General features: G+C 39.7%; 1 protein-coding gene across 4 annotated transcripts in view; it reads right to left on the minus strand.

Moving 5' to 3' along the window:
• Nucleotides 1–26,743, minus strand: part of myripb (myosin VIIA and Rab interacting protein b) — a 97,977-nt gene extending 71,234 nt beyond the window's left edge. For 3 of the 4 annotated variants that reach the window (XM_055037826.1, XM_055037827.1, XM_055037825.1), the window contains exons 1-2: nt 26,592–26,743; nt 16,804–17,036 (exon numbers count right to left, since the gene is read on the minus strand). In XM_055037826.1, the coding sequence (XP_054893801.1) occupies nt 16,804–16,913 (110 nt within the window). In that variant the 5' untranslated portion in view covers nt 16,914–17,036; nt 26,592–26,743. Of the gene's footprint in view, nt 1–16,803; nt 17,037–26,591 lie in introns of those variants that run through there. The other variant, XM_055037828.1, reaches the window with a different exon arrangement.
• Between the last annotated feature and the right edge of the window lie 414 nt (nt 26,744–27,157).

Here is a 27,157-nt window from a genome sequence, read left to right on the forward strand (position 1 = left end):
CTGCTAAGTATAGCAGGCAGGCCGACTGTATATTTAATTGCAATTAAATATTAATATTGGTTCTCCCCCAAGAGCCAAAGAAGTCTAAATATGTATTCCACATGTCTCCGCCGCTGCTTTTCCTCACCAGACCACAACTGTAATTGCAGACGTAGAGCTGGCAGTGATTCACAGCTGACGAGCAAGAGTCCCCAGGGCTTAATCCACCTACCCAGTGATACACTGCACAAGCCTCCATATTGACTGTTTACAGTGGCTGCACAAGAAAAGAAAGGTGAAAGCTGGGACGTCAGACAGACTTCGCGGCAGGGTCCCGGGCCGGGGAGAATGGAATATGTGTCAGGCAAACGTATTATACGTCCAGACAAAAACCGCAAGCATCAAGAAGAGAAATAGAAAGTCGGGGAAACAGAAAATGGACTTGTTGTAGGAAAGCTGGAGAGATGAGAAGACATAAAAAAAGCAAAAATAACCAGAGGCAGAATCATTATTTAAATAGAATTGCAGTTTGGGCTCTTAGAGTTTATGCAGTAAAGACATACAGGTGGGGAAAATAGCATAGCGAGGTATTCTAGACTGGTGATGAGGAACTAAACCTACTTTAAAACCTCTTAAAATAAGTTAAATATTGACTCAGTGAGGAGTGCTGCATTTCTGAGAAATGTATTATCTAATAGCAAAGATAAAATGCTTAAATACCTAAAGATGCTTTGTTAATCCCCGCTTTTGTTTAGTTTTAAGGTATTTTCAGTCATGACAACTTGGACAACAAGTAAATGAAAAAAAAAAACAAACAGAATGATGGTGCAAGTTAAAAATAACTGTTGGAATGAAAGCTTTCAGGTTGGTTTAAGAAAGAAACAAGAAAGCAATTTCTTGTCAGCAGTGAACTGAAAACAATATCCAATAAAAAAACTTAATTGCTCCCCTGACTCATTTGGCTGAGTAGCTGCTTTCTTTCTGACATTTGCTCAACACGTGCTTATTTCCCATTTAAGATTCTGCTTCTACTTTAAGAGACCAACACATCTCGGAGCTCTTTAACGCATCTTTGTCAGCGATGGCAATAAATAAACAGGAAGCAGCATACTTTTTTTTGCACGTCAAACTGTTGCAGTAGAAGCAAAACGTTTATTCTGCTCAAAATAAGTTTCAATAACCAGCCACTTGGTAGACATTAGGGGAAAGGAGAATGTGTGCTTTAAGCCACTGCTGCCTTCATTAACCAGATGGGGGAGAGCAAACCGCTGCTGCTCCAGATGTGACTCATAATAATCCCTTGAAAACCGTCTCTCGACCAGTGAGCAATTCCTGAGAAATATATAAAAAAAAACACCCACGGGTGGCAGAGAACCACAGCTAAGTCACAAAATAATACAGCACATTCCTACTTAATTTAATTTAAACTACTAATGTCTCGTTTTAGAGCTAGTTGTGCAAACCAACAGATGGGTTTTATGGGAGAGAACTTAATTAAAAGAACAGCTAACAACAAGAATATTACTTAGATTACAGAGTTGATAGAGGCGTCAAGCCGATGAGTTTGATATGTTCTCCCACTGGCTGACTGACAGGTGTCTTAACCTATCATATGAGGCCATAAATGTCGGCGCCTGCTCCTCTCACCTCAGACCGCGGTGATGCGGATTCTTGGAAAGGCTTCCAGCTGTCATTATTGGCTTGTTTTGATTACAAGTCAGGGAAACGTCTTCTTGTATGTCTGGCTAATTAAAGTCAGAATATATGTTGTTTACCAACCGTTACAGATGAATTTATGTCACACCGATTGTCACCGGATGCTCCGAATGTTTGTGTTTGCCTGAAAATGCCTCTTGTCTTCATTTTTGTGCACTTTAGATGACACTTCTTCAAGTCGAAGGATGTTACAGTTTGATTAGAGGGCAAGACGTTGGTTACTGAAGTTTCTCGCAATAACACTTTACTTTAGGGCATCTTTAATTTGGATGAGCTGGAGGTAGCAATAATTTGGTGAGTCCTTCTCTGTATTTAATCCGATTGTGGTTGAAGGTCACGAGGAGTGTAGGATGTCTTATTTAGTTACCACGGAGACCAGCTGAGCAGTACGCAATGAAAATTAGACCTAGAAACACACATCAATCTGAGGAGATGGAAAATAGCAGATTGATTAGGTTCTCAAGTTTCAGTCAGAAGTCAGCTTAAGGAGAAAGACTTTGATTAATTAAATACACTCAAAATCTGCGCACAGAAGTCCAAGTATTCAGACACCTTGAACTTTTCCGCATTATTTCACAGTTCTGTAAGGCGTCCGAGGTGGCAGAGTCGAAGACTTGCAGCATTACTGCAACAACATGGTGGCCCTGCAAAGTGTTGTTTGACTCAAAGGGCCTGAATACAAACGCACATCACACTATCTCGTCTTTTATTTGTTTAAAAATCAATTCACCGCTTCACGTTGGATTATTGCATAACATAACCATACGAAACAAAATACTTATTTCATCTCATTTTATGTGGCTTGTGTTTGTTACATTAAACAAATGTGGGGAAAACGTCTCAGGATGCTTTTGAGAGACACTGTAGAAATGTTTGAAACACAAGCTTGTAGTTGAGGTTGACACTTAAACTGGGGATTTCAGCAAACGCAAATGTCTCTCTTCCACACGCAGCAGGAATAAAAATGAGTGCAAGAAACTTAAAGATGCATTAAAATAAAAAGAGACACATTAATGAAGAGCAGAAGAAATATTAAGCACATAAAAAAACACTGGGATATTATGTATAAGTGAAGCCCAGTTTGAAGTAGTCATGAGGGGATTTGTATTTATTTAAAGTGTTTTATGAGGCTCTTTAACAGGTGGTTTTAGCAGACATGTGAGCCTATAAAACACATCAAAGTGATACCACATTTGCTTGCGAACATTAAAAGGAGGGAATTGTCTTCAGATACTCCACACAGGCTTTTCTACTTTTAAATAAATATAAGTAAACCACAGCAACATAAACAAAAGATGTTGAAAACCCCAGACAAAATCAAAATAGATTTTGTTAACGTGTAACTGCTGTGCTGACTGATTAAATGCAGCAACAGCCCTGAGGTAGACATTGATCAAATCCTGCTCATTTGCTCACGGGGTAACCAGTGGATCACCCAGATAAACACACAGACTGGTGCTATCTGGATCCAATGGAGAAGAAAATGAGAATCAATGGATCCAAAATTAAAACCAAAAGGTTTGCATGGCGAAACATTTTGTCCCTTCTTCAGGCGATCCTTTATGCAGAACCCTATCAGCGAGTCTCAAATGTTTTAGACATTAAAACTGTTGTGCTTTGTGGTCGGCAATGCTGGAGTGGAGGAATATGCCCAAACAGCTCAACGGGACCGGAGGGAAAGCACGACGTCTAAATTAAATTGTATGCATTTGGCTGGCTTGGTGTGCAACACTTTTAGCCGCTCTGTTTCTGATGATGTCATCAGAAGTAATCAGATTACAGTTTACGCTACCAGCAGACCTCATCTAATGCATTGCAATGGCTTCATGCACATTGGAGCCCGCACTAGCCACTTAATCCACCTAGAAACTGTAAAGCACCAAAACAAAAAAGAAAAACAAACTTTTCAATTATGTTCTAATTTATTGAAACATTCAGCTCTCCACCAAATCAAAACTCATGTACACCTAGGGCAATGTGTCCTGTAATACATTTAGATAGATTACTTCTGTGCTGCGGAAAGCTGCAGGCTTTTTTTTTTCTTTTTTTGAAAGGCTTCATGTTCATCTGGAGCTTATTTAATAAGAGCACCTTTTATTTGGGATAAATAACAGATGGTACCTGTCAAGCCAGTTGACAAATTATCCCAGGAGACCTCTCCACTCACCATCCTGAGCCATCAAAGAGTTATGTTGCCATCTGAGCAGCTATGTAGATGACCTTGTGCTATTTCAGATTTGTATTTTTTTATTTATTTCATTTTTGTGGAGAAATATGTGAGCACAAATTAAGTCAGGAGAGTCTCCCAGGGTGGGGAGGTGGATGGTGCAGCCAACCACCTGGTCTGATTCGCAGGCCTGTAATCTCACAGGCTGTTGACCGCCAGCGAGGCGGGTGAGTGATCAAGGCCGCCAGTGTCCTGCTCTTTGCTTTATTACACACTACGCTACGAAGAAAGGAAGTATGAAGGCTTGTGGAGAAAGTTACAGTGTGACAACCAGCTCAGACTTCTCATTATTCTGGAGACTATTGCAAAAAGGGTTGAAGTCATTTTCACTACTAACATCTCTTTTCCCAAGTACTTGAACCCCACACCTGTGCTCAGCACTTTACACAAACATAACTAATTATTTGCTTTTTTGCCAATGTAAAAAGGGAATTGTTCATTTGAGTACAGTAGTACAAAAGACAGAAATGTAGCTATTTATAATGCTATTTATATAGATAAATTAGACATAACTGATCACACTCTTGACCGCTATATGCTATCACAGTGCTTCCACTGTGATACCTGATCCCATGTATGTGCTGAGCATGCTTATGCAGACATTGTTTCTTCATATTCGCCAAAATAAAATATATAAAAAAATTTCACATTGTTTGCATGCTTTAAAGTCATTTTATTCTGACCAAATGTGGGAATTGGGAGTTTTTTCAATCATTTTGGAAAATGTGGTGCCTCCCCTTCACCAGCCAGCTGAAAGATGGCAGCTACCCTTTCGATCCATTATGCAAAAGACAAATTAGGCTGTTTGGAAGTGTTGAGTTTTGCTCAAAATGCTGGAGAAAACCAAAGCAGCACCACAAAGTGTCAGGAAAGTCATGTGCGATGGTTCAGGTTTCTTTGCTGCTTCTGCACAACTTGTTGTAATCGACGGAAAAATTAATTTTGCTCTCAACCAGAAAATTCTGACGGACGATATCCAACGATAAGTTTGTGATCATCCAAGTGCCAAAATGCATTTGGATGATCCATCACTCACACAAACAAAAGACCATCTCTGAATGACTCAAAAAAACTAAAACAACACATGAAGACTGGGTTTATTATATTTGACTAAAATGTTGAAACGCAGTGAATAAGTGAGTGGATCTCTGCATAGCTAATTAGTTTTGTGACAATGCTGAAGAGCTGGCCTACAGTGAAGGAAGTATAGAAATTAGTTTTACTAATAAGGCAAGTCAATGTCTGGGTAAATTACTCCCTTCTCCTGGAAAGAGGGCGTCTGATTCCAGTTTACCTCAATATGTCTGTAAATGTAAAGAGAGAGACACAGACAGAGGAGAAGCTCGTGTTGAAACCAAATAGACTGATCGATTTAAAACAAGAACAAACACACACACACACACGCCTGCTCACACACGCTTTTATTCCTATTGCAGCCAATTATTTTATTTCACCTCTCTTGACATTTTGTCACAATCATAAGGAGTCTCTATTGGATTACAGAAATCCAAAGTCACAGCTCAGTCGATTGCTCTCAAGCCATACGAGTCTTTCTCCAGCTCCATCTAGAGTTTATCTTGATAAGAAACACATTTGAATAGAGCAGCATGATGCTACGCACTGTTCTGTCCTCTTCCATTTGACTTTGAGTCAGCAGAACCTTAACAGCATGCCGGAGCGTTCACAGACACACAAACACATTCTGGCAGGCAAGGTTATTTAGGTGAAACCTATCCACTCCGTCAGCTGGAAGCGGTGTGTGTGCGCCATGAAAGCAACCTTTCTACAAGTAGCTCTGGTGGATTAGCTTTGCACTATCTCACCAGCCAATCCTGTGGACTCAGCGGCTGCAGTAGATAGAGGTGATGTGCTGATTTGTTGAGCTCAGGGGAAATCAGAACCTTCCTCTTACATATGCTACAAACAACCATCTGCAAAGAACATTTTATGCTAATACAGAACAAATGTTCAATCCCAGTTTTCCTTTTGGGTTTTGTCGATATAAGCTCATGTTGTAAAAAAAAAAAAAGTGGATATGCTTTGTGAATTGTGATTGGCCAAGTTAGCAAGTAAGATGCTCTTTTCTGCATCACTATACAGCAGATATGCGATGCATCATTGTGTGTGTGTTTCAGCAGTGCATGCGTCAGCAAGCACATGTATAATCACTGTGGTCAGAGGGGGCCTGTATTTCTGTCTTCTAATTAAGTCTGATTGTCATAATATCATCTACGAAGAGTCAAATCAGAACTAATTAGAAATCATAGAGTCTGGTGAAGCTCTGTAGCCCTGCATAAAAAAAGAAGCAAATTAAAGCAGAACTGGACTGATCAGAAGTCAGCTGGAAAACGCACTGTGTGGCAACGTGATGTCAAATCCTCCTTACAAAGGAAGAAAGAACAGGAGGGAAAATCATTTGCAAAGTCGACATCGCTTTAAATCTCAAAACAAACAATTAGATAAGAGTTTGATCTTATAAGTTTCCTTAACTTCTCCATTTGAATAATTTCCTTGCACAGAGTACAAGTCAAAAGTTCACATATGTTGTCACATTCATTTTTAACTGTGATTTATTTGCATTGTATTTTTCCATTGCTTGATAAATACAAAACAAACAACTTTGATATTTAAAAAAGATTTGGGTTTCACAGTGTTTGGATTTTCTTTAGTTATCTCTGAATTAACGTGGAAACTTGTAAAATCAGTAAATGCACCTCAACAAAACACTTTTTGTAGTGATAAGCTTCTTAAATAAATCTGGCTGGATATGTAACCACTTATTAGAACAGAGACAATCAAAGAAATTCAAAATGCTTTGTTTTTTCTTTCCTAGCACAAACCATACAAATTACTTTGTGTAAATTCAAACATGTGCTGCCTATTCTTGGTTTTGTAAATTACAGTAGTTTTATTTGTTGAATTATCAATATTGTCCAAAAATAAAATCATACAAGGCGTAAAATTAGGATGCAAATCATGCCAAATGAATGAACTCTAGCCACAACCAAACTGAAAATACTTTCTAATTGGTGTTAGATTTATAAGGAATTAATAAGTAAACAGTCAGAAAGTCCAACAAAAGCATTATGCAAGATTACAGAAAAATCCTGTTTCACAACATATCAGTATTGAACAATCTGGTGGTGTTTTTAGGGAAAATAGCATTACCCTAGCAGGACATTTTTTTAATAGCATCTTATAAAATTATGCTTTTTTCATCTGACAATGTGGCAACAGCAACAACAAGGTTGCTTCTACTTGCTATGTGCAAAAACACAAAGGCACTGCCAGCACACACACCTCCACATCAAAAACACTCCACATCAACATGACTCAGACAAATAACCCACATCAATAACGCAATGTGCTAATCCCAACCGGGGAGAAACCGCAGCCAAGAGAACACAACTGCCTCAACAACAGCCAGACTAAAATTAACGACATGGAAACCAAATTCAGTGACTACATGCCGCGAGAAATATTCCACATTCACAACAAAGATCCAGGCAGATGAGGTAATCACCCGTGTAAAGCGGTTGCTTTACAGTGACGTGTTACATTCAGGCATTCACTGGTTACTCGTGTTAAAAAGCTGAGCGGTATCTGGTGACAGGATGATTCTGTAGCTGCTCCGGCCCGTAAAAGATGCAATGTACGTGAAAACACCAGATTTCACACGGTTTTCAACAGGTTTCTTCAGAATGCCTTCGCCGGACTCTTAGATTAAGCTAAAGCAACCTTATTGGTGTCCTGAGACTTTTAATGTGCGAATGTTTCTATGGCTCTGAAGAATATGCAAAAAAGATGTCCGTCACCGTATCTACTAAATCTAATTAAATTTACCACTTCATCAGAGCACACTCCACACACAGAAATACACAATGAAATTGTGAGGATTTGGGGTTTTTTCTATGTATTAATTTATGTTTCTGTGTTCAGTTGAGTCTCAGTGTTGTCTTAATTGTTTACTCCTGTCCCTTGTTTCCCCTGATTGTCTCCCACTTGTGTCTCTTGTTCCCTGTCAGATCCTCGTCGTTTCAGTGTCTATTGTCAACAGTCTTATGTCATTTGTTGAATACTAGTTGCTACCAGTCAGAGAATCCCGGTAGCTCACCTGTGCTGCCTGGATTCATAATAAAAACCTTCATTTCCCACCATGCTCGGGTCCTGCCGCTTAAATCCTCACCACCTCCAAAACCACAATTCATGACAGAAATCCATCCAGTCATATTGACTGACACATTCAGATTCAATTTGCCAGGGAAGTTTATTTTTTAAAGAAATTCAACCAATTGCATCAAGTCATTATTTTGGAAAGTTTTGGAAACTCTTTATTTAAGCCTCACCCTGCTAAGACAGTGGACCTTACAGTAAAGCATTTTGCTAATTTGCTACTTGACAAAGGAGAAACCCTGTGTTCAAAGTAAAGAAAATATCTAAATTTACAGATAATTGCCCTGTCCTGTTTGTTCCATTAATATACATTTTCTTTTTCTTTTTTTGTACCAGGTCAAGAAAAATTACAAATAAAGTCAATAAATGATTTCCTGTGTGTTCAGTGCTTCTCTCAAGTTGATTTTTATATTATATTTGTTTTCTAACGCAATGAATTCTATAAAGTCGATCATTGTCGCTGTTAAGTAGCAGACAGGGGCAAAGTCAGATGAGGTCATGGAGTTATAAATGAAGGACTGCATGAAGCCAGTAGGAGTGGAGGAAGGCGGAGGAAGGAAAGATGGAGAAGGAGATACAGGAGAGGGAAGAGGAGATAAAAGAAGAAGAGCAGAAGAAGGACATAGTGCAGGTACAGGTGCAGTGTGTGTGATTGGCTTGGCATTTCAATATCCCTTAAAATCATATCAATTTCTTCAAAATAAAGAATTGTGGTCCAAACCTCAGGTTTTCAGCACCTGTGAACAACACAGTGGCACAGTTGCCAGCTCTGTTGTCTTAAAAAATGTGGAATTTTTATATTGTAAATAAAGTTATTTTGCTTGAAAATTGTGGTTCCACTTTTGTCTGTTGTGAGGATCTGACCAAAAAGCCCTTTCAAACCAAGATCTAGGACAGAATGTCATTTCCAACCCTTACCTTATAACCATTTGTTTAGGGTTGCATATAAAATAAGATCAAAACTAATATGCAGCAATCGCTGCAGCATGCATGCACCAAAGCTAAAATTAGGTCATTTCTACAATAAGTATGTTTGCCATCCATGTGGCAACTAAACTGGAGGAAACCCCTGAAACTCTTGTATGAGTTAGCAGCAATATTTCAGGCAAATCCTCACCACACTCTGCAGTTTGCTCATCAGAGTACAAAAAAATGACTTCTGAAAAATAAACTGTACTGGCAAAACCAAAAAAAGTATTAAGTTGGGTTGAAGAAATAATGAGAAACAGTTGGATCCTTTTATGCTTGCTAACCATTCATCAGTGTGTGACGTCTGGGTCTTTTTATCACACCACATTATCTGCCTGCAGCAGAAACTTTCCACTTAAAATTATCAAATGCTAAACTAACACACACTCTGTGATTTAATGCACAGCAAAGTCCTGATAAGTAGTATTTTAAAACATATTTGGCCACCATCTTTCATCCATAGCAGAGTGCAGGAAGCAGCTAAATACCCTATTATGTGTCCATTATATTATTCTGCTTAAAATATTTTAAAAATATATATTCCTATTTTAATCCATAATTGTCATGAGAGATTATTTGTGTGTTTTGTAATATGTATTAGAATATTGATTTCTAACACATATTACAAAGTATTGTGGGTAACAGGAGTAAAGGGAAGAGACTGGTGGTGTCTTGTGTACGAGCGAGGAATTTCAAATGAAGCTTTCAAATGAGTCTAGATGCTTCCTAAACTTAAATAGTAATTAATGTGTTAAAGTCTGCAATATAGACAATATTTATTGCCTCATTCTTCAGGATGCTAATGTACCGAAAAACATTCTGGTTTCTAGTCAAACTCTAGCACTGTTGAAGACATCACCATCAATTAGTGCTTGTAAACCTGCATGTAAACATAGAACCCCCACAATGGATTATGGCACACAGTAGATATGTTGTACACTGGGAAGAAAGGAATAATGCATTTGTGTTCAACACAATGGAGCCATTTAATAACCTGCAAAGCCGGACTGGACGAGTTATTAGATTTCTGGAATTTCCCACAACAGGCACTAGTGGCGGTCAACAGTTCACTCATCTGGCAAATCCACCTCAGGAAAACACACATGTTGAAACCACTTGACGTTAACTAACTCCTATGTTTTTACAAAAAAATCATTTGTAAAAGGTGGTTCTTCATTAAAATCTGCAATGAAAGAAAACAATCTTCAGAGTTCAGTTTCTTTCTCAGCAGGTCAATTTGTCCCTTTTTGGTGTTGATTAATAAAAAATAATACATCAGTGAAGTCTCAAGGGAACGTTAATATCCTTTCACTGCTCGGGCTCCACATTTCACTTACACCCTTTTCATTGATTCATATGAATACCAAGCAGTTTGTCTCTTATCTTGGCTCCAAATGAATACAATTCTGGAAGCTGTCCACTTATATAAAAAGCTGTGTGTCTGTGCTTGAGTCATCTGCAGATGAAGAAAAAACACCGACGGAAATAGAGGTCACTCTGTCCCTGACAAAGTGACATCCTCTGCTGCTGTTCACAAAATGCTCCTGACCTCCCAGGGCGATTCCTGCGGCGCGTACCCGCCTGTCTCCCATGTCATGCTAAGCTAAAGTAAATGAACGGGGTACAAAACGGGAGAAGGAAGAAGGTAAAGCTGCGAGATCCAGGAAATGTTCAATCTCTCCTGGCAGAAAAATGCACACAGCTTGGTCTTGAAATGGAAAAAAGTCAGTATATATGGTAAATTAATAAAACTCCAGTATATGCTGTTAGCATTTGAATAGTATACTCACTTTGTTATCGGTATCACTTTCATTGAGAACAAAATATAAACTCACTCTGTTCAGTTTTTCATGCCAATATAGTCCAACTCTGTATTTAACAGCTTATTTGTCCTGTAAAGCTTTTTTCTTTTCTTCATTCCTAACCCTGTGACACTCCAATTTCACCCTGGCTCGTAAAACACGCCACAATTTCCCCCTGTTGTTGCAAACTTGGCAAATTCAACACAGACCTTTGTACCACCACAGTGTAAACAATAAATCTTCCTGCTGGAAGGCGGCATTGTTAACCATCTCACCAACTAGAAACATAAAAGCAAAATACTCTATTTAATGCTTCTTACTTGGAATAAATGCATCCTGTTGTGCTGCACCTTTTTGGAGCAGCCATGTTAACAAATTTCACTGGACAATATATTGTCTAAGCAATAATATTGGGCTGTTGAGACCTTTTTCAAGTAATATATTAGTAATGGCATAAAAATGCAAGTTTGCCCTCTGAGAGGCCCAGCTTTAATTTTGTAAATAATATAATAATAATATCCAAAATGCAAAGTGACATCCTCTGCTGTCATTTCAACCAACAACAAAAATAACATTCCTTTCTGATGCCTGATAAATCTGTAATAACAGATAAAAATTTTCACATTAATCATATGCCTTACTACATTAAATTTGATATCCCTAGTTATTAACTAAATATATTTATAAATGTACAAAAGCATTCATAATCAATCAATCAATCAATCAATCAAATTTTATTTGTATAGCACATTTCAGCAAGGCGTTTCAAAGTGCTTTACATCATAAACACAAGAACACAAAGTCATGCAACATATAATAGACAATACATTGTTACATATTACATTCCAAAAGCAACTCTAAACAGGTGTGTTTTTAATTGCGATTCAAAAGAAGTCAGGGTTTCCGCTGTTTTACAGTTTTCTGGAAGTTTGTTCCAAATTTTTGGTGCACAGATGCTGAAAGCTTCTCCTCTCTTGGTTCTGGTTCTGGGGATGCAGAGCAGACCAGAACCAGAAGACCTGAGAGATCTGGAAGGTTGATACAACAGCAGATCTTTGATGTATTGTGGTGCTAAACCATTCAGTGATTTATAAACTAACAACAGTATTTTAAAGTCTATTCTTTGAGCTACAGGGAGCCAGTGGAGGGACTTTAAAACTGGTGTTATGTCTCTATTTCCTGGTTCTAGTGAGAAACGCGAGCAGCAGCATTCTGGATCAGTTGCAGCTGTTTGACTGATTTGTTGGACAGGCCTGTGAAGACCCTGTTACAATAATCAATGCGACTAAAGATAAACACATGAATGAGTTTCTCTAGATCTGGCTGAGACATTAGTCCTCTAATCCTGGAGATGTTCTTCAGGTGATAGAAGGCCGACTTTGTAATTGTCTTTATGTGGCTCGCAAGGTTCAAGTCCGAGTCCATCACTACTCCCAGGTTTCGGGCCTGATCGCTAGGTTTTAGTTGTAATAACTGAAGCTGTGCATTGACTCTAGATCGTTCCTCTTTAGGTCCAAAAATAATGACTTCAGTTTTGTTTTTGTTCAGTGGAGAAAGTTTTGGCACATCCACACATTTATCTGCTCTAAGCATTTATTCGGTGATTGGATGGGTTCACATTCACCTGGTGACATCGTAATGTAGAGCTGAGTATCATCTGCATAGTTATGGTAGCTAATATTATTTCCTGTTATAACCTGAGCTAGTGGGAGAATATAAATATTGAATAAGAGGGGTCCTAGGACTGAACCTTGGGGTTCCCCACATGTGACCTTTGACCTCTTTGATGAGAAGTTTCCGATTGAAACAAAGAAATCCCTGTTCTTTATGTAAGATTCAAACCAGTCGAGCACCGAACCGGAGAGTCCAACACAACTTTCAAGTCGATTCAGTAATATATCATGGTCGACAGTGTCAAAAGCTGCACTGAAGTCCAACAGAACCAGCTGTGTTTCCCCCACAGTCCGTATTTATATGGATATCATTGAATACTTTTACGAGGGCAGTCTCCGTGCTGTGGTGAGCACGAAAACCAGACTGGAAAGAGTCAAAGCAGTTGGTCATCATGAGGAAACTATTTAATTGTTTACACACAGTTTTTTTCAATAACTTTGCTGATGAATGGGAGGTTTGAGATTGGCCTGTAATTCTGTAATAGTGATTTGTCCAGGTTGTTCTTTTTTAGCAGTGGTTTGATGACTGCTGTTTTCAAAGCCTGGGGAAAACACCTGATCTGAGTGATGAGTTTACTATTTGGATCAGATCAGTAGCAATAACAGGCAGGACTTTCTTGAAGAAATGTGTGGGTAGGACGTCCAGACAGCAGGAGCTTGAACTTAATTGACTTATAATAAGAACACAGTGAGTTCATCATTTAGCCAAGAAACATTTTTTCTCTTTAAATTCTTGTCTGGAAAAGGCAAAACTGCATTCCTGAGCTTGGACTTAATCCACACTAATAAAGTGGGAGCGACTGTGGATTTAGCCACAAAGCTTTGCTTAGTTTTCAATCCCCACAGTCAGAAGAAGAGTTGAATAAGAGCATATGGAGAAACCATTTATGTAAAAAAGAATTACACTAATTAGCTGAATGTAGTTTGTCTATAAATAGGTTCCCATTCATGTTTATGCCGTTTCTTAACAAAAAAGGAGATTAAAACTACTTTTAGGACTCAAACTTCTGCAATCTTTGACACGTTAGCCATGACATGAAAACCTGGAAACAGCACATTAACACACTTGATGCATCAGGCACAGCATCAGCTTAAGATGCAACATTTCAGCACTGGGATCTGTCACCACAAGCTAATGGGGGACCCAAGGAAGCGTCAGAGTTAGACAAGTGAATGTTATTAAATGAAAAGATTTTTCTGTTTTCCACAAAGCTTTCATTGAAATGCTGCATTTTCTGTGAACATACGGACACAGAGACAGATGGATGAACAAAAGAACAAATACAGACAGTTCATATAATTTGATTTGTTTGAGGCACTTTGTTCTTAAGTAAACTCAACAGAAACAGTATCAGATATCTCATCAGCCAAAGAACAAATTGATTTTCAGAGCATGGACAAAACCTGCAGAAAACAAAATCAGTTCTCTTCTCAGTTCATAGAAAGCCAGCCATAAACTAAATTGGTTTGGAGGTTTTTTTATATTATTATTATTATTATTATTATTATTATTCATGTACACTAAATACATGCAAACCATTATTAATTTACAAACTAAAGTACAAAAGTACAGAGACCTCAAAATGTGGTTCTCCTCATTAAGCCACATAACAAAAACTGCACAAAGTCCCCTAAAATAGCCAAACAGCCATCATTGTCCTTTCCTTTGCATATTTATTTTCATTTTATATGCTGACATTTTAACTAAATATTGAATTCTGCAGTGCAGAGGTGAATTAAAACAAGGCATATAAAGTATTAAAATACAGGCTGAGTCATAAAACGTGCCAGAGTTGTTCCTGAATCTCTACCAGGAACAACTCTGTCCAACTTACCGAAATAAAGAAAATAAAACAAAGCCAAATCTGACTTGAATTTCAAATAACAGGTAGGTAGGTTGAGTACGTAAGAGGAATATACATAATAAGTTTTCAAATGGGGAGAGTTAACAATTACTGATTATATTTTGAACATAGATCCGTATTTCATTTTTTTACTGTTTACAATAATGGTTTCTAGAGTCAAAAGCAATACACTTTAAGTTTGGATCTGAATTAAACTCGTGTAATTTCAAGTACAAGGGCTTGTCAAGCAGCTTGAAAACAATTTATGTAAAATGTTTTTTTTTCACTGATTTTAATAACTAACATAATGTTGGACTTGGACCTTATCATAAGGATGAAAAGCTGCTAAAAACATATGCACACAAGAGAAATGAGTAATTGAAATTCATAGTTTTTTTGATTTTACGTGTGCCATGAAGAAGGAATGCAATGATATGAATCATGAATAGCCACATTATTATTGATATTAGACATAGCAAACAAAAATGTCATTTTACTTTATGTCTTACAGCAGCACTTTTACCTATTATGGAACTGAGTCTATCATATCAGTGACTGAGTAACACACAGTTAAGCCAATCAGCAGAACTGAAGCAATCTGTCAATTTGAATCTAATATCCATTAGGAAAAGCAGCTTTGGAAAGGAGAACAAAAACAACATAGATTCAAATGCTGATGGCTTTTATAAACAACCGCTGCCATATAAATCACCGCTATCCAGCTCATCTTCTTTCAGCGAAAAAGCGGTAATAACAGCCTGAGCGACATAAATTATTTCTGATCATTCATGACAGCTTGGTGGGGAAACATTTTACAGCCCAGTAATTTGGGAATACACTATCTTCGCTTTGAAACTGTTTCTGGGAAAATAAGACACGTTTCATGCATGCTCTGCATACTTATGCTTGGATTCTGCTCTGTGATGTAACTTTGTTATGCTCCTTAGAGTTTAGCTGAGATGTTTAGTACTCCAATTGAAGCAGCCTAATCACTTGTGGCATCCACTCAGGAACAGTAAACCACTGATTTGTTACGTCTCCATAACAAAATAGCTGGAGTTTGGGCCAAGTCAGGGAATATTTGTGCCTCCAAAACTATATGCTATAGCCACATGTAAAAAGCTGATAAAAACATATTTTGTTGGGATACCAGATGCAATGAAACTGTGCAACATAAATTACCCAGAGTCTAGATTGTTTTTGGCAATAGCCACACAGTAGCAAAACAAAGCCAGTTTAGTAAGTAGGCACTAAAGAACAGGAGGAGAGGAGAATGATGTGGACCAGAACATGTGGCAGGTTATGTATGAATCAGTAAGGTCTCCGTTGTATTATAGGGCCAAAGGCTTTCAGATACGGATAAAAGATTGTTGACAAAAGAGAAAAGAAAAAGCCAATTATATTAACCTGTTGGTGTCGTTTTCAAAGCTTTCTCAAGTTGCAGAGAGGTTATTATAATTATTGCTGAAACTGTAGACAGAGTAAAGATAATGAAAGCAAAAGAGCATTTGAAACCATATCCTGGGGGTCCACAGGTGTCTCACTTTGATTATGATCACTGAAAAATCCTGAAAGTGCATTCATGCATGCCAGTACCAGTTGGAAGCAGTTATACGTACAATTTGAACAGGTAGCACTTCAAGACCAGTAAAGTTTTAATTATACCACTCCTACAGAGCAAAGCATTTTAATTGGGGTGCCAGAGATGAGCTGAAGTGACTGGAGCTTCATTTATCTGTATGGAGGGTACAGTACAGTCCTGCCCAACCCCCACATGTTTCTGGACACCTCCACTCAGATTTTAGAGTGGGATCAACACGTAGCAACCTTTGTGAGATGTATGCAGGAACTAAAGAATGATCAAACAAAAATACTGAGAATTGAGATTACTCAAGGATGCATCTGCATACTCACCCTGAAACAGCAGTGAAAAAACATAAAAAGAGGGAGGCCAGTTGAAGATAACACAGAACGAAAACAGATAAGGTTCAGAAAAAAAAAAACTAGAACAATAGTTGAAATCTCTTGTAATAAAAATGGTCTTCGGAGGCAGACGCTCACACCGTGGAAAAGTGAGCAGAAGCATAACTGACCAATTTGTTTGAGACTTTACTCTCGTATTTTCTTGTAATATTTTGATCCCAATGCAATAAAACAATAATTGTGTACATCTGGTAATTCAAGTAAATAAGATAAATAAATATAAATAAGATATTGCTTCTTTTACCAAAGCAATTTTAAATCTGTTATAATGGAAGAACATTACCACACAAGCCTGCTGATTGTCACTTTATCTGGTCATTTTCACTCATAGATGGCTGACATCTCTCCTCTATCAGCTCATGTCAAATCATCCTCTAAGTGTCAAATGTGGAAAAGAAAAAAAAAATAATAATCCAGTCAGGAGAATGTCATCTCACCTCAGCCTCTCCTCCTCCTTCTTCCTCAGCTTCATGTCACGTTGAACCACTTTCAGCACATGCTCTGCCTCGTCATCTGTTAGGCCCGACAGGTCCAGCTTGCGTCCCATTGTCCCTGGCCTCGCCACTCTGAGCTGCTGCTGGTCAAGGAGGGGAGGAAGAGCAGAAAGAGGAAGAGGAGGAGGAGGAGAGTCACAGGTGTCGGTGCTCAGGGGGCCAAGGCTGGGACAACCCTGTGGACAGGCAAAGGAAACAATTAAACAATTTTTTTTTTTAACTGTCTGTGAATTTGGCAAACTAATTTACTCCTCATTAAATAAAGAAATTAGGACGTTAACATGTAGAAAGATTCAGGACTCTTCTTTTTTTTTTTAGATATGTCCTATATAAAACAAAAATGTCTTTCTTTCAGCATGCAAATGATTCTGCAATGCCTGCTTTTTCTGACTTGGGAACGAGATTAGTCTTGCCAGTTTTTGCCTGCAGGACCCACTTTCAACCCAGAGCTGATGAAGACTTTCTGGAAGGATTTCTTCCTTTAATTTGATCCTTGAAACTGTTCTGGACGGAACATTGGACCTGTCAAACATGTCCACTGAAGCTCATTTCAGGAATGTTATGAGAGCATTTCATTAGACTCTGGCTGAAATACCAGCCTGCAATTCACCATACTTTAAAGTTCTGTAAAATGAAATTATGTTACATAAAATTTACAAATGCCAAATTATCCTGAAAGTGGATTCTTCCTAATGCATTTGGCTGCAAAGATAATTCTATTAAAATGTCCAAGAAGAAAATTTAAAGCGCTTCTTCTGTGTTTTATTTAACACACACTGTTAATAATACTCCCCTCCGTAAGAAAGCAGAGTATAAAGCAGGGCACAGATTAGGCCACAATGAGATAATCATATAATTACTAGGACAATATCTTCGAAAGGGTGGTGTCCACAACTCATTAAACTTTTGGATTATGCATGCTTTAGCAGCATTCGTTGGCTGCAAGCAAAAATAAATTAATAAATAAATTACACCTTTGAATCTGTTTGCCATTTTGGGTAATAAGATCTGATTTTCTCTAGCAACAGCACAGAGGTGAAGTGTGTCTTCTGTCAACACAGACAAATATTAAAGCGACACAATATCAAGTAGCACTTTGTCCAGCAAAATAAAGACTTAGACTTAGACTTAGACTTCCTTTTTTGTCATTGTACAAAAAAAACACAAGGTGAATCTTGACAACGAAATGTCGTTACTTGGCTACCAGTGTAGCAGAGCTAAAACCTTATACTACCCAATAAATAAATAAATACAAGTGCCATAGAATACACAGGTTCAGTGTTGTGAAAAAAACTAAACTAAAGTGCATTTATTGACCATGTCCATTGGGGGGTCATTTGGTTTGTGAGTGTGTGGAGGGGTGTTATGTGGCGTTAAGCAGTCTGATGGCCCGGGGGAAGAAACTGTTCAGTAGTCTGGTTGTTCTGCACAAGATGCTGCGGAACCTTCTTCCAGACGCCAGGGGGGAAACAGTCCATGGTTGGGGTGGGTGGGTCGGAGAGGATCTGGTGAGCGCGAGATAGGCAGCGCCTCTCTGCGATGTCCTTGATGCAGGGGAGCAGAGCCCCCGTGATCTTCTCCCCTGTCCTCACCACCCTCTGTAGAGACTTCCAGTCAGAGGCCCTGCAGCTCCCAGACCAGATGGAGATGTAGCTGGTCAGTTGGCTCTCGATGGTCCCTCTGTAGAAGGTCTGAAGGATGGGGGGCGGGAGGGATGCTCTCTTCATCCGACGCAGGAAGTGCATGCGCTGCTGGCCCTTCTTCACCAGTGAGGAGATGTGGGGAGCCCAGCTGAGGTTGTCGTTGATGTGCACCTCCAGGAACTTGGTGCTGCTGACGACCTCCATTGCTGAGTCGTTGATGAGGAGTGGTGTGTGGGTGGGTCTGGATTTCCTGAAGTCTATGATGATCTCCTTGGTCTTGTTGACATTCAGGATCAGGTTGTTTCCTCTGCACCAGTCCACCAGATGCCGCACCTCCTCCCTATAGGCCGTCTCGTTGTTGTCCCGGATGAGGCCCACCACTGTGGTGTCGATCGCGTACTTCAGGATGTGGTTGGATCTGAAGTGTGGACGGCAGTCGTGGGTCATCAGGGTGAACAGCAGGGGGCTCAGGACACAGCCCTGAGGGGTGCCGGTGTTCAGGGTGATGACATCGGAGGTGTTGTTCTCCATTCTGACAGCCTGGGTTCTGTCAGTGAGGAAGTCCAGTAGCCAGTTGCAGAGGGGGTGTTAATTCCTAAGGGGCCCAGTTTGCCCACCAGGTCTTGGGGGATGATGGTGTTGAACGCTGAGCTGAAGTCCAGGATCAGCATCCGCACGTGGGTGTTCTTCTCCTCCAGATGCTCCAGGCTCAGGTGGAGAGCAGTGGACTGCATCCTCAGCACTGCGCTTGGACTGGTATGCAAACTGGAAAGGGTCGTGTGATGGGGGGAGCGTGGAGATGATGTGGTCCTTAACAAGTCTTTCGAAGCACTTCATGATGGTGGATGTCAGTGCGACAGGGCGGAAGTCGTTAAGGCATGGGATGGTGGTCGTTAAAGCACGTGGTTTTATTGAGCGTGTAAGCCCTGGCTCCTTTCGTTTCTCCTGGTTATTTCAGGACTCACTTCACTGCAGACTCTCGTTGAATTTAACAGCTTTACCAAGAAAAACAAGCCTGAGATGCTGCTTCTGGCTTCTCAAAGCCTGAATGAAATCTTTGACTCCGTTTTATCCTTGAACACGTCTCAATCAGGCGTTTTTCAGTCGTTTTACCAGTGGGATAATTCTCAATGCCATAAGCAGACGTGCAGGAATGCAGAGGTGAGAAAGAGGCTTATGTCACATTCGCCGGTGCCGGAGAATGACGTCTAAATCTGGCAGTCGCACAGATCTGTTATCAAGCAGCGTGAATAGGCTGCAGACTGTCGCCTTGCCATTCACACATGCTCCCTATTCAGCTGCTGCTATAAGACACCTAAATCCTCGTCCCTGCTAAAGCGTTCCAGCCTGAAACAGAGTGACACTTTATTCAAAAGATGAATGAATCCCGACATGTGTGACTATGTGAAGTCAAATGTCACCGTGTGCCCCCACAGTTTGCAACCTGCACGTGTTCAAGTAGATCTGTAATTATATTTGCACATGGAGAAGGTTTAGCTTCTCCATGTGGGAAGCTAAACCTGAGTATATTTACCACTCACATGTTTGTTTTTGCTTTAAAAATGACTTTTTATCCATTCATGCATTCATTACGTCTAATGGAGCCCTCATAAGCCCAGAGGCAGGTTTCATCTCTGCTGTAATATATATTGTCATAAACATTCAAGCAACATCACTTAAGAACCTGAACTGTTCAATACACTGATATCTTGTGATGAATTTAAATTCCACCTGAAAACTCAGAGCTTAGAAACAAACACCACAACATTATTGAGTCTACTTAGACTTAAAAACATATAAGGAACTGAATACTGCAATCTGAAAAACCAGGACACATTTTATAACCTTGAGCTTTCTGTCAGTAATAAAGACCCTTACTTGTGACACTTAATGTGAAAGTTTATGCATATTGAAATAAGACTATCTGTCTGTCTGTCTATTTCTAATGTTGGGAATACTTGCCACCTTAGCAACTTCATTACAAGAAATTCTCTTTGTAAAACATAACCAACACTCTGTAGAGCAAGTCTTATCTATTCACTCACTTTCTATACCAGCTTCTCCTTGTAGGGTCACAGGAGGGCTGATTCTCATTTCCAGCACTCATTGGGCAAGAGGTCGCCAGACACGCCTGACAAATAACCATCCAGATACACTCATTCCTAATTGTAATTTAAAGGGACCAATTCACATGACAGTCATGTTTTGAAATTGCGGGACACAGAACCCACGCATGCATGGGAAGAACTCCATGTGGAAAGGCCCTTGGCCAATAGTCAAACCCAGGAACTTGCTTCTGCAAAGCAGCAGCACAATCAACTGCACCACTGTGACAAATGTTTGATAAGTAATTGCGGTTTTTAAGACTATTTCTCACTCTTTATCACTAATGCATTTATCTTCATCCAGCTTCCTGGATGCCTCATGAGATTCAATCAAGAATCCATCACTCCTTATATCCACAACAATCCAAAACTACTTGCCCCACATGAAAAATGGTCTTGGTCAAGGCTTAGATTGTAACCGTCAACATTCATGTGACAGAAACTTGAGTTATCCAACAAAGAATCATTCTCCGAGCTGTCAAATCTGAAGGACCTATGCGTCAAAATCTATTTACAACCTAATCTCAGCAAGAACATTTTCAAAAGATCATGATCCTACTTTCCTATTACCTTCAAATCAATGCTCCAACACCAACAGAAACTGTGGTGTCTTGATTTGTCGAATCTAAAGGAAGGAGTGATGGATATGCCATGACAGCACCATCATTACTGTATGACTGCAAGGCATTTATTTAGGTCTTCTATATCGTGCGTGGCGTGAAAGGCTGGGGACTGAGCTCCAGTCATGTCTGAACTAAAAGTTGCAGTCGTCCATGCACTTCATACATAGATATTACACACATGGTAGGAGAGGCTACTTGGTGTTTTAAGCTGCACATGGTTGACTCAACACTGACCCATAGAACTGTCCCTGCTGCACATGATAAAAAAAATCATGTCATGCAGATGGAGTATAAAAAATAATGTGCCTTTCACACATTATCAACAACAGCGCTGTAGATGCTGTTGTTGCTGAAGATTGCAAGTCTTTCAAACAAAAAAAAATTCTTGTTGCATAATAAGGAGTGGTTGAACGTGTACATCCTTTCTTCCCAGTTTGCAAAGTAGTTTTAATCAACAAACTTCCAAAATAGCCAAAACATCACCCACAGCTTTGTTTTTATGCACAGATTTTAGATATATTTGCTTAGCCGTATATAAAACATTAGACATTTAATTTACAATTTAAGGAAACATTAGTTTTCTAGAAAGGCCAGTGACAAAGCAATTCATTTTCGGTAAATATAGCTGTTGAAAACTGGTAGTGTCATGATGTCTGGGTGTATAATATACTTTCCAGGCACATTTTACAGGACAATCAAGTAACTATATTGTCTTCAGTTGTCATATAAATGCTGAATATTTGAAACATAACCTAAAAGAAATTTGACTTTGCGAATTGACCCCTTCAAAATGGCCTCTGTCTCTTTAAGAAGCTCCTGCTCAAACAAGCAATCTGACTTTAGTGCCACACGGAAACAATGTTAAAGCCTTAAGCATGAATGTAGCAGTGCTGGTTCATTGCTCAAAGTGAAAGGAATAATGAAGGAGGAAACTTTCAACACGTTGAACAATTTGACCTGAAGCATTAAATGTGTGCAAGATTCCCAAGCGCACGTAAAAACTGGATAAAACAGTATGCTTTTGGAACGACCCAGACAGCAGCCCTTTTTAACAATGTATGAACTAGGCCATTGCAATTGCTGATGGAAAGATGGACTAGAGTTATGCCAAGGTCTTCCTCATTCTCAGTTTCTTTCCTTGCAAATAAACAACTTTCATTCTGACATCAGTGGGTTTGTATGTAAGCTGGCATGGATTATTTTGATCCTTTGTGAATCCAAAAAGATCCACAATAAATCCAGGAACTTAAAAAAAAACTTTTAAATGATCAATCCACTGCTCCAAAAATGATGCATTTTCACCTGCAGTATCTAGAATCTAACCTGGAACATACAGATAATTTTAAAAGTAAATTATAGTTAGTAATTTTACACCACTAATTAGCTTACCAGTTGAGAAGCACCATATGTTCCAGGTTTGGTGTCAAACTTTATTTTTAGGTTTGCAAAAAAAAAAAAAAAAAAATTGCAGCAAAGAGAAACGTGGTAATTTTTCACAAATTTGTTTGGTAAGATTTTCAAAAATGTAAACAGCTTGGGTGTTTTTCAGAAGCTCAGATAGTGCACACAATGAATATTTCACATACTACTTGATCTGTAACATTCTGGCTCAACCAGTCACTGTGTCTGATAGAGAATACAAAAAGACAAGGTCGGGCATTTGGTTCACACTTTGATTGGCACGACACGAAAGTCCACCAGTGTAATACTTTCAAACTACAAAAAAAAACACCTTCAAACTGACACTCTCACTTAACGGGACAGGTAGTATCTGGAAAAATAGGTCAAATCGCTTCATCTCTCCTAGAGAGCGGAACTGTGAGGTTTTTGTTTGGGGTTTTTCTGCACTAATCACTCTCAGTGCTTCTTCTATATGCAGCAAAATAAACCTTTGAACTCAGGTGTACCCAATTAAAACCCACAAATAAATCTCACCCGACGCCATCGTGCAGAGCTCTTGGCTGTGCTGTGATCTGTCACCTCAGAGAGCCGGCAGATGATGGACAAACTGAGAACAAGGCCCTACTGGAGCACTAAAAGGGCAGATGCAGCCAAGCGCAAAATGAACTGCTTGTTTTAGACCCTCTCCATTGTGTTGGCTTTTTTTCACAGCAAGTGAGAAGGAGATTGAGACTGACTCCAGATAAATTATTATTTGGATGCTGAGTACAATAAAACGGGCTGACAATGAGTGAGGTGTGACGGTGGCTTTTTATTTTATTTTATTTTTTTATCAGATTTGTTCTCTATTGTGATTTAAATTATCGGGAAAGCGCTCCATCAATACTTTGCAATTAGGACTGCACCAAACAGAGGCTTCCAGTTTGATCCTGCTGAAAGATGACAGGCAACACTCAAGAATCTAATTTTCTTCCAATAAATGAATGCATCATGATCGATTTGGTGCTGGAGCCCGCAAAACCCTGAGGAACTTTTTACTCTGTGAAAAACTGTACAGATATTGAACTTATCAAAACAGACTAATTAAAAATAATCAATTTAAGGGTTGGCTTTTTTACCTTTATCTTTCCATTGAGCAATTTCTATCAAAAAAGGAGAATAATTTTGAATTCCTTTTGTTTTGAATCAAGACTTAAACAATTCATGTTGAGATTCAAAAAATAAATAAAAATGACTGATAGAATTAAGAATTAAATGTATTACAAACAAACCGCATCGGCACAGAAGACCCACAATGTGACATTTGTCTAGTGCACAATGTCACCTTCAGCAAATCTACAGACTGAAACTCTGACTGTGAAGAGTACATTATTTCTTGCAACCATAAATTTAGAATTATTTGTCTGAAAAGTGAAAGCTTAGACTACGGTGTAAATTATTTTTGATGATTTATTTGTTGATGGGACTCTGTCTGAATTGAAAGATTCTTTTAAGTTCTCGTTCGAATATGTTTCTTTTATAGAACAGGGTTCCACAACACTTTATTTGACATGACACCATCATAAACATGAAGGAGTCCTCATGAATGTCTATGGCTGTTGTTATGAATTGTCATTTGGAAAATAAGGACACTGTTAATGCAAAGTTGCATTAAAAGTCAATTAAAAGTGCAAATTTTGCATTATTTGGACAATGACAACCTTTTTAAAACAAAGCTCTGTTAAAATTTGCTGTAAAAATCTATTAAAAGTGTCAATTTGGACTAAACGTGTCATTATTTAGCGAATGACACTTTATGACAGCAGTCATGAACATTCATGAAGACTCCTTCATATTGGTGACAGGCATTGCGTCATATTTATGACAGTGCCATGTCAGTCTTATGCACACCCCTTCACATAAAGCTTCACACTAGAATGTGTCAGTTTACAAGAAGCAAAGACTTGAGAAATTTTTATTTCAGTGATTGAGCAAAAACATTTGTTGTTTTCCGTCACTGAATCAACTCTCAAAGCACTAGAAAGAGGACGTCCTGTCTAATTCTGAGATTGATTAAAATAAGAGGATATAGAAGAAAGATAAAACCAAGTTGTAGAACAAGCCTTGATCCACCGGTTTTCAATATCAAAACTCATCAGAACTACAATAGGGCTGAATCCCAACATAATTGGCTGTTTACTCTGATGCAACACAGTCACACAAGTGCTTTCCACCTACTTACTGTCAAACCAGATTTGCTCGTTGCAAGTCAGACAGACAGGTGTGATTCTGGACTCCAAAACACATCTCCTCTGCAGAGTCGGTGTGCTCTACACTACTGCATCTGACTCTTTTCATTACGCTTGTCAATATAAAGCTTGGAGGCAACTCTATGGGCTCAGAAAGCATTTGAAACTCTCTGAAGGCCAGTTTTTGGTAAATCTGAGTGTTACATGCAGAGTTTGAGATCTCTGTGCATTATGTGCTTACCCCGCTCTGGAATTGCATAACGTTGGCCCACCTGAATGAATTACCGTCATTCCTAAGAGCTTCCACTTTGTTAGAAAACAACTTACAGTTGATAAAGGGAAATATAACAGTGAGGCAATTTTGGAACTTGACAAACTGCACAGCAAAATACTAGAATTGACTGATCACTAAAAGCAAGTTATTCCTTCACAAATGTTCACAGAACTAGTCTGCAGATCTGGACATAGAAATTATTTCTATGGATGAGTTAATGCTGTGTAAAGGGTAGATGTGTATTTTTGCCCCAAAGATCCTGCTGTTGGTCAAGATGACACTAAAAATTACCAGCAGAGTAACCAGAAAATGAAAAATGAAATTGGAGCTAATGTTTCACTCTAAGCTAGTAACATCTGAAAGAAGGTTAAGCAAGTACCATCCAAATATTAGAACGGAGGTGCTTTAAAATTCTTCTCTCAGGGGGAGTATTTGATCATTTATCACTTTTTGACACCTGCCTGCTGAGCCACATCAGTCACCACCCATCCCATCGACGCACAGCTACAAAGGAAGCTGCTGCATCCGCCTGGGAAGATGCCCTCACAATCTCCAGCACCCGTCAAACACATGCACGAGGAGTCACGCTCTCACCTGAGGTGTTAAAACGAAAACAGTTGAGGACTGGGTATGACTGCGTGATCGTGCATGATGTGATGGAGCACAGGCATTTAAAAACGGAGGAATTCGTTCAAATTTGTGGGGTGAATGCTCTCTTGCTGCATTCCAAGATGGTCCTCCCTGTTGTCAACAGGTGCGAAGTCAACAATGAAACACACACACACACACACACACACACCCACACCCACACATACACACACACACACACACGCACACACACACACACACACGCACACACACACACACACCCCCACACCCACACATACACACACACACACACGCACACACACATACACACACACGCACACACACACACAAACAAACAAAACCTACAATACAGCATAGTGAGCCAAGCTGGGATTTTCAGCCTGCATTCCTAGGGAAAAGGGTCAAAGTTTCTTTCCCTTACAATGCTCCCGAGAGCATGGATTCAGTGAGGGGCAATCGCTTCACTTAATTCAAAAAGATGACTCACACTCTGCGCCTCCAGGACCCCCTTTTTGGTTTTTCCCTCCCAGCATCATGAGCCTGTCAGACACCTGCTCGTTTTAACCCCTGCGTGATTACATCAATTCTCTGCTTCTTTCATTTTGAAGGAACCACCTATTCACCCAACCCTGCCACGTTAGCTGTGGCTGGATGATAACATCTGTGCCAAATGTTGCAGGAGGCTCAAGCATCACTCTCCTCCTCGCGACGTCTAAGCGCGCACTGTAAACAAGCCGATCTAAAAAAAAAAAAAAAAAATCAAGAAATAAATAAATAAACGGATGCTGGTGTGCTTCCTGCCCGCTCGTTGCATCGTTCAAAGCCTGCTTGCGGTGAGAATCACTTACACGGGATCAGCCGGAGCCGGATGACCGCCGGTCTCAGCCTCCTTATTCCAGATGCTGACCAAGAGACGCGGAGGGATGCGAGCGTAAACTTCCGCGACACCTGTCAGCCTGTCACCCGGTTACTTTTTGCCTCCTCTCTGCACCAGCTCGACTGGTCGGCTTATTGTTCCCCCTCCTGCCCACCACCCCCCATTAAAGCACGCCAGGCACCGGTGAATGGGTGATCACGGGGTTTGTATTAGAGGAGGAGGCAGGAGGAGGAGGAGCAGGCAGGGCGCACGGCGTTACGAGGTGAGCGACCAGGCACCTAACCTTGATTTCTTCCTGGCGCTCATGAACACTGATCGCGATGGAGCTGCGGATGAGGAAAGGATTTAGTGATTGGAGATCTGCGCTATTTCGTGACTGGCCGATCTGACGTTAAATGCAGTAGGCTATTCTCCTCTGCTGGCACCTGGGTATCCTGCACTCCAGTCTGCCTCTGATGCTCCTGCAGGAGGAGGAGGAGGAGGATGAGGAGCCATTCAATGCAGTCAAATCACAGAGAGGCAAGAAAAGTTTGGCAG

This window comes from Poeciliopsis prolifica, unplaced genomic scaffold (genome assembly GCF_027474105.1).
Source record: "Poeciliopsis prolifica strain line A6 unplaced genomic scaffold, Auburn_PproV2 SCAFFOLD012, whole genome shotgun sequence".
Classification (NCBI taxonomy): domain Eukaryota; kingdom Metazoa; phylum Chordata; class Actinopteri; order Cyprinodontiformes; family Poeciliidae; genus Poeciliopsis; species Poeciliopsis prolifica.